This window comes from Ruditapes philippinarum, unplaced genomic scaffold, assembly GCF_026571515.1.
Source record: "Ruditapes philippinarum isolate M1 unplaced genomic scaffold, ASM2657151v2 ctg3386_1_1_1_1, whole genome shotgun sequence".
Taxonomy (NCBI): domain Eukaryota; kingdom Metazoa; phylum Mollusca; class Bivalvia; order Venerida; family Veneridae; genus Ruditapes; species Ruditapes philippinarum.
The window spans coordinates 102,642-116,361 of record NW_026854809.1 but is presented as its reverse complement, the minus strand read 5'-3'; the positions used below and the strand labels follow the sequence as shown (position 1 = coordinate 116,361).

General features: G+C 30.2%; 1 protein-coding gene across 1 annotated transcript; it reads left to right on the top strand.

The window, feature by feature from the left end:
• The first annotated feature begins 60 nt into the window (after window positions 1-60).
• Window positions 61-7,512, top strand: LOC132741127 (FMRFamide peptide receptor frpr-18-like). The gene is made up of 3 exons (XM_060729219.1): window positions 61-193; window positions 3,616-3,714; window positions 6,137-7,512. The coding sequence occupies exons 2-3, from the start codon at window positions 3,651-3,653 to the stop codon at window positions 7,174-7,176; spliced, it is 1,104 nt and encodes a 367-aa protein (XP_060585202.1). The 5' UTR covers window positions 61-193; window positions 3,616-3,650; the 3' UTR covers window positions 7,177-7,512.
• Window positions 7,513-13,720: the final 6,208 nt, after the last annotated feature.

The following is a 13,720-nucleotide window of genomic DNA, read 5'->3' as shown; positions in this document are numbered from 1 at the left end:
AGAAACAGTCTTGATCTATTATTGGGTTTTCTCTAGGCAGAATATACTAGGGTAAAGAGTCAGGAATGTGATATCGTTTCTAAGGCAGCTTATCACTTTTGAAAAATAGTTGCATTCATACTGTTCGCAATGAAGGTGTATTGAATATATAGGATTTTACATAATCAAATGCAAGATGCATTTTAATGCAAAGGTATTGAAAATATGTTTAGACTTTTACAAATTAGTCGAATGCTGTAATGGAAATAAAGTTTTTAAATGTTAGATGACCAAAACAATGATTCAAAGGAGTTTGTACAACTCAGATAATTTAGTTATTATTATAATGTTTACGGAAAATGATTTAGATTATTCGTACGAAACATGTAAAATAAATCATGGTATTGATTTAGATAACATGTGAAAAAAGAACATAACATAGATACAATTATTTAAAAAAACGTTATTTTTTATAATTTATCAAATTATATAATTATCTTTTCAAAATTAAATGGAAATGAAAAACAAGGTTTGTAAACTTACTTTTATCAAAGTTAAAAAAGTAAATACATACTATGTTTCATTCAAATGCGTGTATTGTAAACTAGTTTATTAGTTAACGTTAAAGATTCAACAAAATACTGTGATATAAATTGCAACTATATATGCCAGCAAGACGATACACATCAATCGCTGCATATCATATTGAAGTCAAGGTTGCTTTATGTTTCAAATAACATATTTTGTCTTGCTCAACCAATTTAATTTTTTTCGTGGATTTAGATACATGTATAAGGATAATATGATTCAGTAAGTAAATACAAATAAAACTTGACAACACATGAGATGCACGAAAAAATGATCGGAACTGACAGCTGATGCTTATACAGGTCTTATCCTTGCATTTTTTGTTTAAATTGGCAGTGTATGCACACGGATATGTTTGAAAAAACAAAAAGTAAATTTTAATTTGAATGAATTTTATGTTAAATATGAAAAACATATAATTATATAATTATTTACAGTGCTTAAGAATAGAAAATGTAATATAAAACATTACCTATGCTGTTTTTTCTTTCAACCGGGGAATGATACGAGAAGTCCGAAACATTTTAAGTCTAGGAATCTTAAAACAGATACCAAATTACCGGAATACATAGTCTTATGTCTTTTTTGTTCTTTAAAACTGTTTTTAACTAAATAAATCACGGGGCATTATATTATTTTTACGGGACTGATATGTTAGACGTAAGGAATTTCGTTTATGTCTGGTGTATCCATTACATTATATGTTATCTTGAATAACGTTTTTAATCTAAGTAATTATTGTTAACGAGATACCACGCAGACCTTTTGTTTTCTTGAATACATTTTGAAGATACCTAAATTACAGACATGAAAATATGTTTGTAGCAAATTGTAACAGCTGTTATCATACAACATTTGACCAGTGATGTGTTATTCACCGATAAATGCCATATTGACTAAGGCGATAGCTTAGGTCGTCAGTGAATATCATATTCAAAGGAACATTAATCAAAAATTGTTTTATTTTATGATCAGCTTAAGATTAAAGCTACATTAAATGAATATGTAAACATATTTTTCCGCCGGCTTCAAAACCGAGCATTCTATTGTTTCGTTATCATTTTTGACAGACTGAGTATTGTTGTAAATCTCATTAAACATTGTTCATAATAAGATATGATTTTAAAAGAAAAGCTCCGCGTAAAATACTACAATTCGTATACGAATTTTAACACGCAAATGAAAACTATATTATTAGCCACGTCACAGCAGTAATATCAATTGTTACTATGTGGATCCAACCAAAAATATGAGACATTCTTGTGCAAACAAACTTTTACCGTTTTAGTTTCAAGGTGCATTATTGTCTGATTTTATTAACCTGTCAATTGCATACTGATTATACGGTCAATGCACAGAATTTATTAATCTACGGTAAATTATAATATATGTTCGGTAAATTTCGTGAAATGTGAGTAGTAAGATGTGATTAAATTCAAATTTTCAACGAAACAATTACACTATCGTTATAGCGCAATAGGATAAACTGCAGTTTTATAATTTCTAAATGTCCTACGTGTTTTAAGATTGAGACCGCGTATGTCAATATATTTTTTTATTTATAACTATTTTCAACATTTTGAAGCTATTTTATGTTTTTAAGTCCTTGTTTTTATATGTTTTGCACTTATTTTTGTAAAAACTTTTCCTTGTTGGAGAATTTGGTAAAGACTTTTCCCCGTTTGAGAATAAATATTTAAAATTTATTCGGCTTAAAATTAATTAATGTCATTTCAGTGCTGTAACATACAATACAAAACGAGACAATTCAGTGTTTATAAGTTGTTTTATATCTGTGTAGACAACGTTGCAAGCGCTTGGCCATTTTCATAAAAATATACGTAAAAATCAAGAATGAAAAGGTTTAAAAATACTGACAAAAAAGTAGGGATCGAACCACTGACCTCTCATACATGAGGTAATCACTTAACCGACTGTGCTATTGCGGATGTGATGAGAACATATACATAACACTATTGCGAATTTTCCAAACATTAGATACATATACTCCATATTAAATCTTTTAAACTATTCGGACAGAACCGCAGAGGAATCGAATATTTAAATAAGTGCTATGATGTATTCATAATTGAAAGGTCAATAAAATCAGACTATATCCCTGTCGTGAACAAAATAAAATATTGATCGGATTTGTATGAAAATAATTTAATGCGGAAATATACCGTTAAATTTGGACTGCTACTTAAAAATGTTTTAAATGATTTTCCACTGATATACGGATGACCAAGAGGCGGAGTTTCTTGAGCAAATAGAAATGGTACTTCCGATTTCGCCACGATGAGGTTGCAAAATTGTAGGCTTATAAAATTCATTTTGAATGTCTGGACACCAAAATAAGAACGAGAGTCGATATGAACCAAATTTAATTAACGAAATTGAGCTATTGCTTTTTTATGAAATCTGTTTAATGCAGATTTAAAAAAGTCAAGAAAAAATGATAAAAATGCACATCATGTGAATTTCTAATTTATCAAACACATTATTTTTATTTTACGAAATAAATATTAATTTTACCCCCAAGAATATTTCTTAATAAACGTTTGGGTTAATTACTAAGCTGAGCAGACTCGACGTTTTATCACAATCATAAAAATAAATTTTAAAAAGTTTTTTAAATGTCACGTGGTGTAGGCATCGATATATTTTCAACAATATTGTTTTTCCCCATTTAGACGTCCATTGCAATAATTGTTGTTTCTATATTTTAATAACATGAAATAAATTGACCACATTTAATTATCTTTTAACCTTTTAGCAACTTACTTCATAATATGTTTAGTGTTCTTGGTGATAAATCGCACGCTTTGCATTGGATATGATTATTTGAATGTTTGACAAGTCTCAAACTCAGTGTGTAGTTTTAGTTTTCTTTCCATCATTTTCAACACCCAAGTGATAGATACTATTCGGGAAAGTTGTTTCTTTATTATACAAAATGTGCAAACAATTTATTTTGATTTTGTCTTGATACTTTCAAGATATCTCTTGACATAAGAATTGTTTTTATAATTGTTTCTCCCCTTTCAGGAGACTACCTAGACAAGAAGATTTACCATTGGAAAATGGCTTGTTGGAACGCTTCAAATGAATCTTGCACCGACGGAGCAAATATCTCCAATTACAACGGTAATATTCACATATTTGAGTTCTACACTGAATGTTAAGATACACTATAAAATATGATATAAATATATCATTTAGTTTTGGTTTTGAACAAACAAATACTACATGTAAAAAAACTAATTAGTTGTAATTTATTTCTACAAAATTTGTGAAGAAATTGGTCAATACTGTATATTGTCTTGCTATAGTCGGAAGCATATGGATTTAGCGTTGTTCTTAAGGATCTTGGTCTGTGATGTTTTAATTTAACCATAACAAAGCGAACCTGAAATTCACGTGATCTCTTTAATCCTGATTCTTTGAGACGCTGTTCTTGTTTATGACTTTGAATAAAATATGGTCGTTTTAAAAGTATCATTTCTGAGAAAACTCCTATCTCCAGAAAACATGCGTTTATCAATACTTTAACAGTCGAGTGATAAGACTTCACTTTAAGCAGAGGTTACTATGTTAGGTGTTCTTTTCACAAAAGATAAGGAGAATTTCTCTGAAAAAGAGTGCTGAGAGTACGTATTCACTGACACTATAATTGACATATTTTGTAAGTTAAATAAATAGGTGACATAGGGCTTATGAATGTGAGTTTAAAAACTTTAATGAAAGCTTTTACATTTTGTGGCCAAGGTGAATACACTATTATGTGGTCACGTTAATATTTACCATTAACTGCAAAAGTTTTGTGTCAAACAGACATGGAGACACCCTAAGCAATATGTGTTCATTTTGCTTGTAAAGGATCTTAAAAGGAAAGTACCTTGCAATAAGGAATTGTTGATAAGTTCTTTCAATGTTTTATGGCTTTTGTAAAATAAAAACAGGTATTTTACAGGAATATATCAACCATTGGTATTTTATTGCAACTAAATATTACTATCATGGTAGATTTATATAGATCTTTGCATGATTGTGTGATCAAATCGGAATTGGTCACATTAATGTTCATCGGTATCTATTTGTGTGTTATTAAATTTTAGCGCTTTATTGCTTAGGAAACAAAAGCTATTCATAACACAATAATGACCTTCTTGTTTCCGTTTTGTTATGTTCAAAACGAAATTGACATGAAAGTATATTAATGAAGGTATAATAATCAAGCAGGTGTGATATTCAGTTTCGGCCTTTCATTAGTTAAGGATTGATAGTTTCAAAAGAAAAAGCAAATATTAAGTAGAGCACATCTGCATTTTTCTAATTTCAAAATATCGACATTCAATGTTTGAAAGCCAAATTCAGCTCAAGCCGGAGCTAGAGGGCTTGTGTGGCAGCTTGCATATACCACAACTGTCAATGATTTTGTTCAATCTAACCGAGTCTGCAACTTTTTTCATAATTTTGGCGTTTTAGGGTTTTTAAGGGATTCTATATTTTCTCTATTTTACATCAACATTTTAAGAAATTTTTGACAATATTTTTGAAAAAGTATGCAAAGGTTTAAGTAATTAATACACACATTTTGTTCTTTTTGTTAAATTAGTCATATTTGATATGTAATTTTCTGTCTTTATTTTGTTTGGTTTAACGGCGCACTAACAAAATTTAAGTCATATGGCTTGCCTTTTAAAATAAGTTACTATGAGCCTAAATGCGCAAACAATAAATACACTTGAATACTATATTATAATAACATACTTGTGTGACACAAAACATTGCATAGGGTCATTATATCTCAAAAAGGTTTATCTGTGAGCTGAATATTGTGGACTTTGTATCATAACTTGTTACAATATTATGAGGTACATAACACTAAAAACTTCATAAATTGATTTGTTATTTCATGCTTTCCAGTGTTTTATTGTAATATAACAGATGATTATATTCTGATAAACCACAAGTGAAATTTATAAAATATAATTTTCACTGTAGCCGGATTATATCTAAATGCGGATGAAAAGAGAATCATAACTAAATGGAATAACAGGCAGAAATAAATGATGTCATTCGTAAATTTTGTTTCTTTTAGGAAAAGAAAGTCGATGTCACCATACATCATGTTAAAATGTAACAAAATAAGAGAAATTTAACAGAACTATATTTCAAAATTGGTGATGTGACGTCATGATGTGATGACGTCACAAAAGAGAATGCACGACGTTACACGGCAAAATCAGTAAAAACATAGTTAAAATCACTTAAAAGCATGAAATAAAAAGAACATTTATTTGTTTTACATATAAATTTGAAATATATTTCATTCGTGAACACCAGCTATTATATTTTCACTCATGGCTACGCCACTCGTGAATTTTATTGCAACTGGTGTTCACTCAGTGAAATTATATTTCAATCTTACATGCAAAACAAACAAATATCCTCTATGTATCATACGACGCGGAATATGACTTAAACTACTTTGTCTGTTGATATTAGTATTTTATTTTATCTATTCGTATTATGTCTAACCAAAAGTTGTATTTTCTTATTTTAGATATGGAAGGTCCTTTTATATCCGAGTGGGGATTCTGGGTAAAATTTATATCAACACCAATTGTTGTTTTCGTGGGAGTAATTGGTAACAGCTTATCAATTATGGTGATGAAGACAAAGCCTTTGCGTCAAAAGTCATATTCTCATTTTTTGTGTGCTCTTGCAGTGTTTGACACAATTTCACTGATCATCCGCCAGGTGGAATGTGTAGATGAATACTTTGTATCACACAAAGCAAAACCTGGGATATTTCAAAATTTCGATGACTCTAGTTGTAAATTCTACAATTATATGTCACATGTCATCACAATGATGAGCTCGTGGCTTGTTGTTTTTATGGCTCTAGAAAGGCTTATAGCTGTGTGCTTTCCGTTTAAAAGTGCAGCAATTCGTAAACAAACAGGGGCGCTTACTGCAATTGCTATTCTAATAGTCGTCGTTCTATTCAGTCAATCTTTCCGTTTCATTATGATTGAACATCTTGTATATGATCCCTACTTCAACATATCGGATTGTCTGGCTGGCGATGATTATATTCGACTGTATACAAGTCTTGACGTGTATTTCTTTCAGTGGGGTCTGATTTTTGTGATACCGTTGATCTTAATAATTACGTGTAACAGTATGGTGATTTACCAAATATTTAAAGTAAAGAAAGCCGTCAATAAAGATGAAAGGAGTCTAACACGAAGGGAGAGTGGCGGAAGAGGGAGAAATAACCGTAGCACGATGATGCTGTTAACAGTGACCTTCACCTATATCTTGACACTTCTGCCATTGTTTACACTCAGTCTTGTCATGGATTTAACAATAAAATTTGGAAATATGGAAACAAAGAGATACGTGTACCTTGCACTTACTCCATACATTGACGTTTGTGCTGCAATATCGCTATTGAATTATGCAGTAAACTTTTTCATTTATGTTTTGTCTGGGAAACGGTTCCGTTTTGAATTTGAAAGACTTATTAGAAAACGGAATACCAGCATCAAAAGAACGTTTACGGCAAGAAGTACGCGAGAAGAGTTATTTCGAATGTAGTTAGGTAGCATGTGAACTAATTGATGTAATTTATTAACTTATAAAAAGTGAGTGTATACGTTTAAATGGCGTAAATGATTACATTTGTTAAGATTATTTGGTTTCGACTTTTAGTTAACTTTTATCTTTTAAAAATGAGTTTTGAAAATTGGTAGGAGTTGTGTTTAAAATTATTTACGACAAAATCCTCTTCAACTTGTATCTATACTTTAGACAAAACGCTTTCAGAATGTTTTACGCAAATTACTTACATTTGACAAATTTCCCTTTTTAGAGACTTTAATTACGTTTCGTTTTCATGCTTTATTCATGCAAACAATAATGTGTATTTAAAAACTGGAATAAATTCTCTTTACCAAATTGTAAAATGTTTTCTAATGACTTTTGTATATATCGAAGTATAAATTCAAAGAAATCCTTATTTCTTTCTGAATAAACGGTTAAATTAGTATTTTAAACAATAGGAATTTCGGGAATGGTTATACTTCGCGTTTCTTTATAACTAAATGTTAGCATTTTCCGTTTGCTAGTGGTTTGTTACAACAAGTTGTTTTCAAATAATTATAATAAAATGCATTTACAAAAATATCAAGAAATGAACAGCAATTACATTTGTAACTGAAATCTTTGCTGTAATGCTAATTCCAGTGACATTGAAAAAAAAGCGTGTTCGTGTCTCGTATTTTACAGGTTTTACGAAATCCTTATAATTAATGATAAAACAGTGAAATTCCCAGCGCGATATTTACGAAATAAACAAAAACTACGAATGACGTGTCAATAGTGATGTTTCCGAGTGAGATCAACAGGTTTCTAATAAGTTTTCATAAGCCAAATGGCAATAATTACTGACCAAACACTTTATATGTACAATAATACAGTACTACTGTTAAAACAAAGGTTAATACTTAACCAGCAAAGTTTACATAATTTAACACAAACCAAAATGACTGATTAAATTTACCATTTTTACAGCATAAAGAAATATTAATTTCTGAAACTAAATGTGCCTTTAAATATCTGCAAAGAGCACCACGTGATCAGAAAATGGCACATTATAAGACACAATTATATATATCATATGCCGTCATGAATTATTTTCTTACTTACATAGTTACTTAATAATAACATAATTTCACATACCTGTTTATCCATTTCAAAGCCTGAAATATGTGTTTTGTTAACTATAACTCTATAAAATATGAAAAACAAGATCAACAAGGAAAGGCGGCGTTCAATGAAGTATACATCTTAAATCTTAGTAACTATGTTCTCTTCACATACATAATGATGTGTAAATTATCTTACAAAAATGTTCGGATATAAATTTTCGAATTGCAAAGCCATTTTATAAAATAAATGCAGCATTCTAGAAAAAATAGGTCTATCAATGAATAATTTTACATATTCGCTTTTATATCCCAGATCGCCAATGAATTCCCGATGTTAAGATAAAAGGAAATCTAGAAAATGAAAATAATATGAAAAATCCTAGGTGGTAATCTGTTTAGAGAAAATAATCTTAACAGTGTTTCAAGAAAACTTTAAAACTGAATGAGATTCCGTACAAAAATAGTTCATTTTCGTTTAAAGGCTAATGTTTTTGATGCATTCTCAAGATCAAAAACGTTTTTATTTAAAACCTGTCAACTCTTGAGTGGATTTCGTTTCTTTTCCAGATTATTGAATGTAATTTTCTTTAAACTTGTTTGCAAATACTCAAAGAAATGATCGGGGTAATGCCAGCGATGCACATTAAATTCATCATAAAACAATTTATTTATCTGCTCGATTTTCTTAACTGTTTACTACAGAAATATCCTTCCTATTCTTTAAAGGCCCGGTTAATTCAAATGTTATTACTAAAAAGTTTTATGATTTTGGGTGAACTGTTACAGGTTTTTAGTTTTTCGGTGTTTTAATTTACATATGTAAGTGGTTCATTTTGCAAAATGTTTAATCTGGTTTTTTTCTTGATGTGGCATTTTGTATTTAAGTCAAAATATTACTTTTTTTTTTTTATTAAATATAATTTTTCTTTCGTTATGTCAAGTTGGTTTTCAATCAGCGCTGTTTTTCTTAGATGAATAAGCATCGAAAATATTTCATGTTCTGTATTCATTTTAACAAAAATCATTTCTGAGATATTATGTACATTTAAGTCACAAATTATTTATAATCAGAACAATTATAGTTGATGTGCAAGGACTCAAACGCATAGCATTTCGCAACCTTTTTAAGCGAGGTTAAAAATGGTACGATACGGAAATACTGGCGTAGGACAGTGACGAATAACGTCGATAAGAACATGTTTACTTCAAATATTTGTTGAATGTTGTATAGTTTGTTTGAATAAATAGAGTGCATGCAATGCAAAGGGATAATTGTGTATGACGGTCATAATTACTGTATATATATTTTTAGTAAGATGAAAGAAGAAATGTTCCAAAGAGCGTTCTACAATGCAGCCAGTCATTGAGAGAGAAAACCATTCATTATTTCATTTGCGTTTATTAGAAATTATTTTATTAAAAAAAGACACCAAGAAGACGTTTCACGTTAATTTATCTATTCAACAATCAAAATGAACATATACAACAACAATGCATACAAACAAATTTGGTTTGTGGCATATTTGAAATGCAAATTTTCAAAAAAGATATTCTCTTAATAGTTCCTTTGTATTATAATTCTTTATAATTTATAAATTCTTTATTGTTCTAATTAAAATTTAAATATAAATATTGTCACCATAGAACAAAAATTGCTGTAAGTTTCATTTTGTCCTATTCAATATCAAATCCAAGTTGAAGTATCAGACATATACCATGATTGTCAAAGGAATTTCTGATTTGCACTTGGATATCAAAACTGCATAGAATTTGAAGAATTTTTTTTCAGCAACAAGGAAATCTACTGACGGGATAAAAAAATAATAATTCCTATAACAAAATGCTAAGAAACAGGAAAAATAATTCTATAATTAATGGTTGCAGAATTATATGAGCAGTTACAAGTATCTGCGAGTTCAATGCTGTCAGCAACACAGACAAAAAGCAAAATCACAAATTAAAGAGCTGTCAAAAACAGGTAACCTTTGGTAGCAAGAACCACAGACACAGTACTCTATGGTAAACCAGAGCGAAATTAATAAACGATAGAGGAATCAACGTATTAAGTATTACGCATTTCTTGACAGTTTCATGCTTATAGCAGTCATCAAGTACATATAGTGTTTGCTAGGTTAGGGGGAAGTAACTTTTACTCGGTTTTTATAGGTTTTTAAAAAGGGAAACTACATTTGAAAACAATAAATATCCACACACTTTGTCATGTCTGTTTCCATATTCATCAACAAGATAAATGTCAACAATAATAACAACCTTTAAATTGTAGAATAATCTGATCGTACCAAAACCAGTCGTATACATACATATTTGGACAAAAAAACGTCTATGTGCACAAATATATTTGCTACAAGTTATAAAGTACTTCGTAGGAGTTAAAAACTACTAATAAGGCATTTTTATCTCTTACATAGGGGTAATTTTTCTTTTACAGAACAATTTAAATTGGAGCCAGGACGATTCCGTATTTATAATCACTTAATATAAATAAAAAAGAGAACTTTTACAATAATTATTAATAATAAAAAAACAAATGAAATTTTAGTCATTGCAAAACAACAACAACATAAAACAGCCTGTAAACATGTATTAATTTGCATTTAAAACGTACTTTCTTTTAATAATTTATAATTTTTAGAATTTACCAGAATTAATTAGCACTATTATCTTTAGTAATCTAGACAGTGTGATGTACAAATAAATCCATTTGTACGCGTTCTGATTTTCTTAACGACCTGGCATTTGATTTGAGAATTAATAGTTTTTTCTTCTCCTTCCTGCTCACCAGGTAAATATAGGTCATAAAAATACTTCCGTTAATCGCTTTACCGTAAAGAGTTGAAACATGAGAAATGTTGTTCATAATTTTATTACCGTTAGAGCATTTATTTCATTATCATAAAAATTAGTAACGAGTGAAAATGTTATGTTTGCAATTATTCTTATAGTAATTTTTTTAATAGTATTGTTTTCGTTGGAACAATATCCCTTCCAAGAACACATGTCAACGTGACATAGTTAAGTTTCCATCACTCCAGGCGTTCGTTTTAATAATCAGAATTGAATGGAAGGTAAAGTCATCTGTTTATTATAATACTAGACATTTGTAACGTCGCATTTCATTGGATAATCGTGACATAAATATACTTTATTTACACTGCTGCTGTAAAGTTTCTAAGAAATCTCACTTTTTTTCTCAAAAAAGGGAAGTTTGCTTAATATTCCTGACAGGTTATATGGTTGTATGAAACGGTTGTTTGCAATATAACCCTCGCCTAGCAGTTCGAGTTATATTTCAAAACAATCGTTTATTTAAGGCCATATAACCTGTCAAAATCTTTATAACTAATTATAAAACGTTAAAATTGAAAATCAATGCGCATGAAACACAATCATTACTCCGCCGTCATAAATGTCCTTTATTTCATTTTTTGACTTCTGAATATTATATTTATTTTAGTTTATTAAGTAATTTTACATTGTAAGATATTCCTTATGTGTGGCACGTTAAATGTGGCTGCCAGACATGGAAAAAAAACACGCCAGAGAGCGCGACAGAGAAAAGTTGTAAAGTCCCTAAATATGTCCGTTGCCTGACATGAAGACTTACTATAAGGTACATTTTCTTTGTATCATAGTTTGGATACCGTTCTATTGCAATGAAACAAGACTTAAATCGTATGCCCATACATGCTGGAGAGTAGGTATAAGTTACCCACACTCTAGTTATCGCACTATCTGTCAGATATATAAATAGAGTAGCATGCTCTTTGATTGGCTCAATTTTTGTTTGTGTCAACAAGGAAAGGGATAATGATAGAAAAGTTATATTCAGTTGCTCGTACATTTGGTTACTTTTTTCATGTTTCATATTGTGACAAAAGGCAAGGTGTTTTAATTTATGCCTAAAGAAAGAACGCTACGCCCCCCCCCCCCCCGTACAAAACCTCGTGTTTCGATGCTCTTTCTGTTACTTTTTTCATTTTTATGATAGAACGACAACTATGTCAGCTAAATGACATAATGTTTCATGAACACATGTAATTGGTCACATTGAAGTAAACGTGACTGAAAAAATGAGCGATTGTTGAACTCATTAAAGTGCTAATTTTGTCATTTGCTGAGTAATAGTAAAGTTGTTAAATGAGCTTTGTGAATACCAAGATAAAAGTTTAACTAGTTATTTATTAGTGTGTGATCTTTCATAACGTTATGGAAAGATAATTGCCTCGGGTGTTAAAAAAATCGAGGCAAATACCTGCTGCACCTAAGAGATGCATATAATCCAGTCATTCAAACCAATTTGGTCGTCTTTTACGATCACGAAGGGATAAACGGTGACTGCAGTTATTATATCTCAACCAATATAAGCGACACCCAGCCTTAGCGGGCGAGTAGTCGTGATTATGAAATATAAATATGTAACCAGATAAATTAACACTTTAATATCTGAAATTTATCTGGTCCTTCGGGATCATTGATGCCAGCACTATTAAGTGTTGAGAATTGAGTACCGCTAAAGCCGGTGCTAGGGGGCGTGAGGGATGTTGGACATATTCATAATCCCTCATGTACAGACTCAATCAAACCGAGTCTGCAATTCTCTTGTAATTTTGCTGTGATTAATGCCTCCGAGGGATCACTTTGTTTCCAGATTTTTTTATTAATGGTAGACTCTTTTTTTTTAAATCGAATCCGTAAGTAATTAACTAAAATATGACAATTCAACCATCCATTTAATTAATTAATTTGACCTTGACGGTGACGGTCATTTAAAGCTCAATGTCAGTTCAAACTTTTGGAAGTCTTGTCCGAAGGGTTGTTTTGTCAAAATATGAAGATAATAGTTATTAATTACTAAATTAAAGTCAATAATAGTCAATGAAAATTCAGTTATTTGATCTTCAAGGCCAATGTCATTAATGTGTCAAGATTAATTTTATTTTGATATACATGAAGGTCTTTTAATCATACTTAAGCAATCCATTCAATAATAACAAGGTTATAATCAGCTGCAGCAAAAAAAAACACATGATTTCAACGATTTTACTTTCAAGGTCAATGGCATTTATGACTGAAGGTCTTATTCACTTGAAGGTTTTTTTGGTTCAAGTTTGGAGACAATCGATTAAGAAAAAACAAAATTATACCCACTAATAGCAAAAATCAGCAAAAAATCAACAAACAAAAAAACAAGCAAAATGTAGGCATATGACTTAAGATAAAGGCCATTTAAGAATTAAGGTCAAGGTTATTCTAATTTACTAAAAGGCCGTGTCCGTAGTCTTGTTATGGCCAAGTATGAAGACAATACACCTAGAACTTTAAAAGTAATTATCAAGGTACAAGTTTGCGGACGGCAACAGCAGCAGCAAAGGCAACGCCGAAGTGATTATGGTAATGCCTGTATTTTCTAT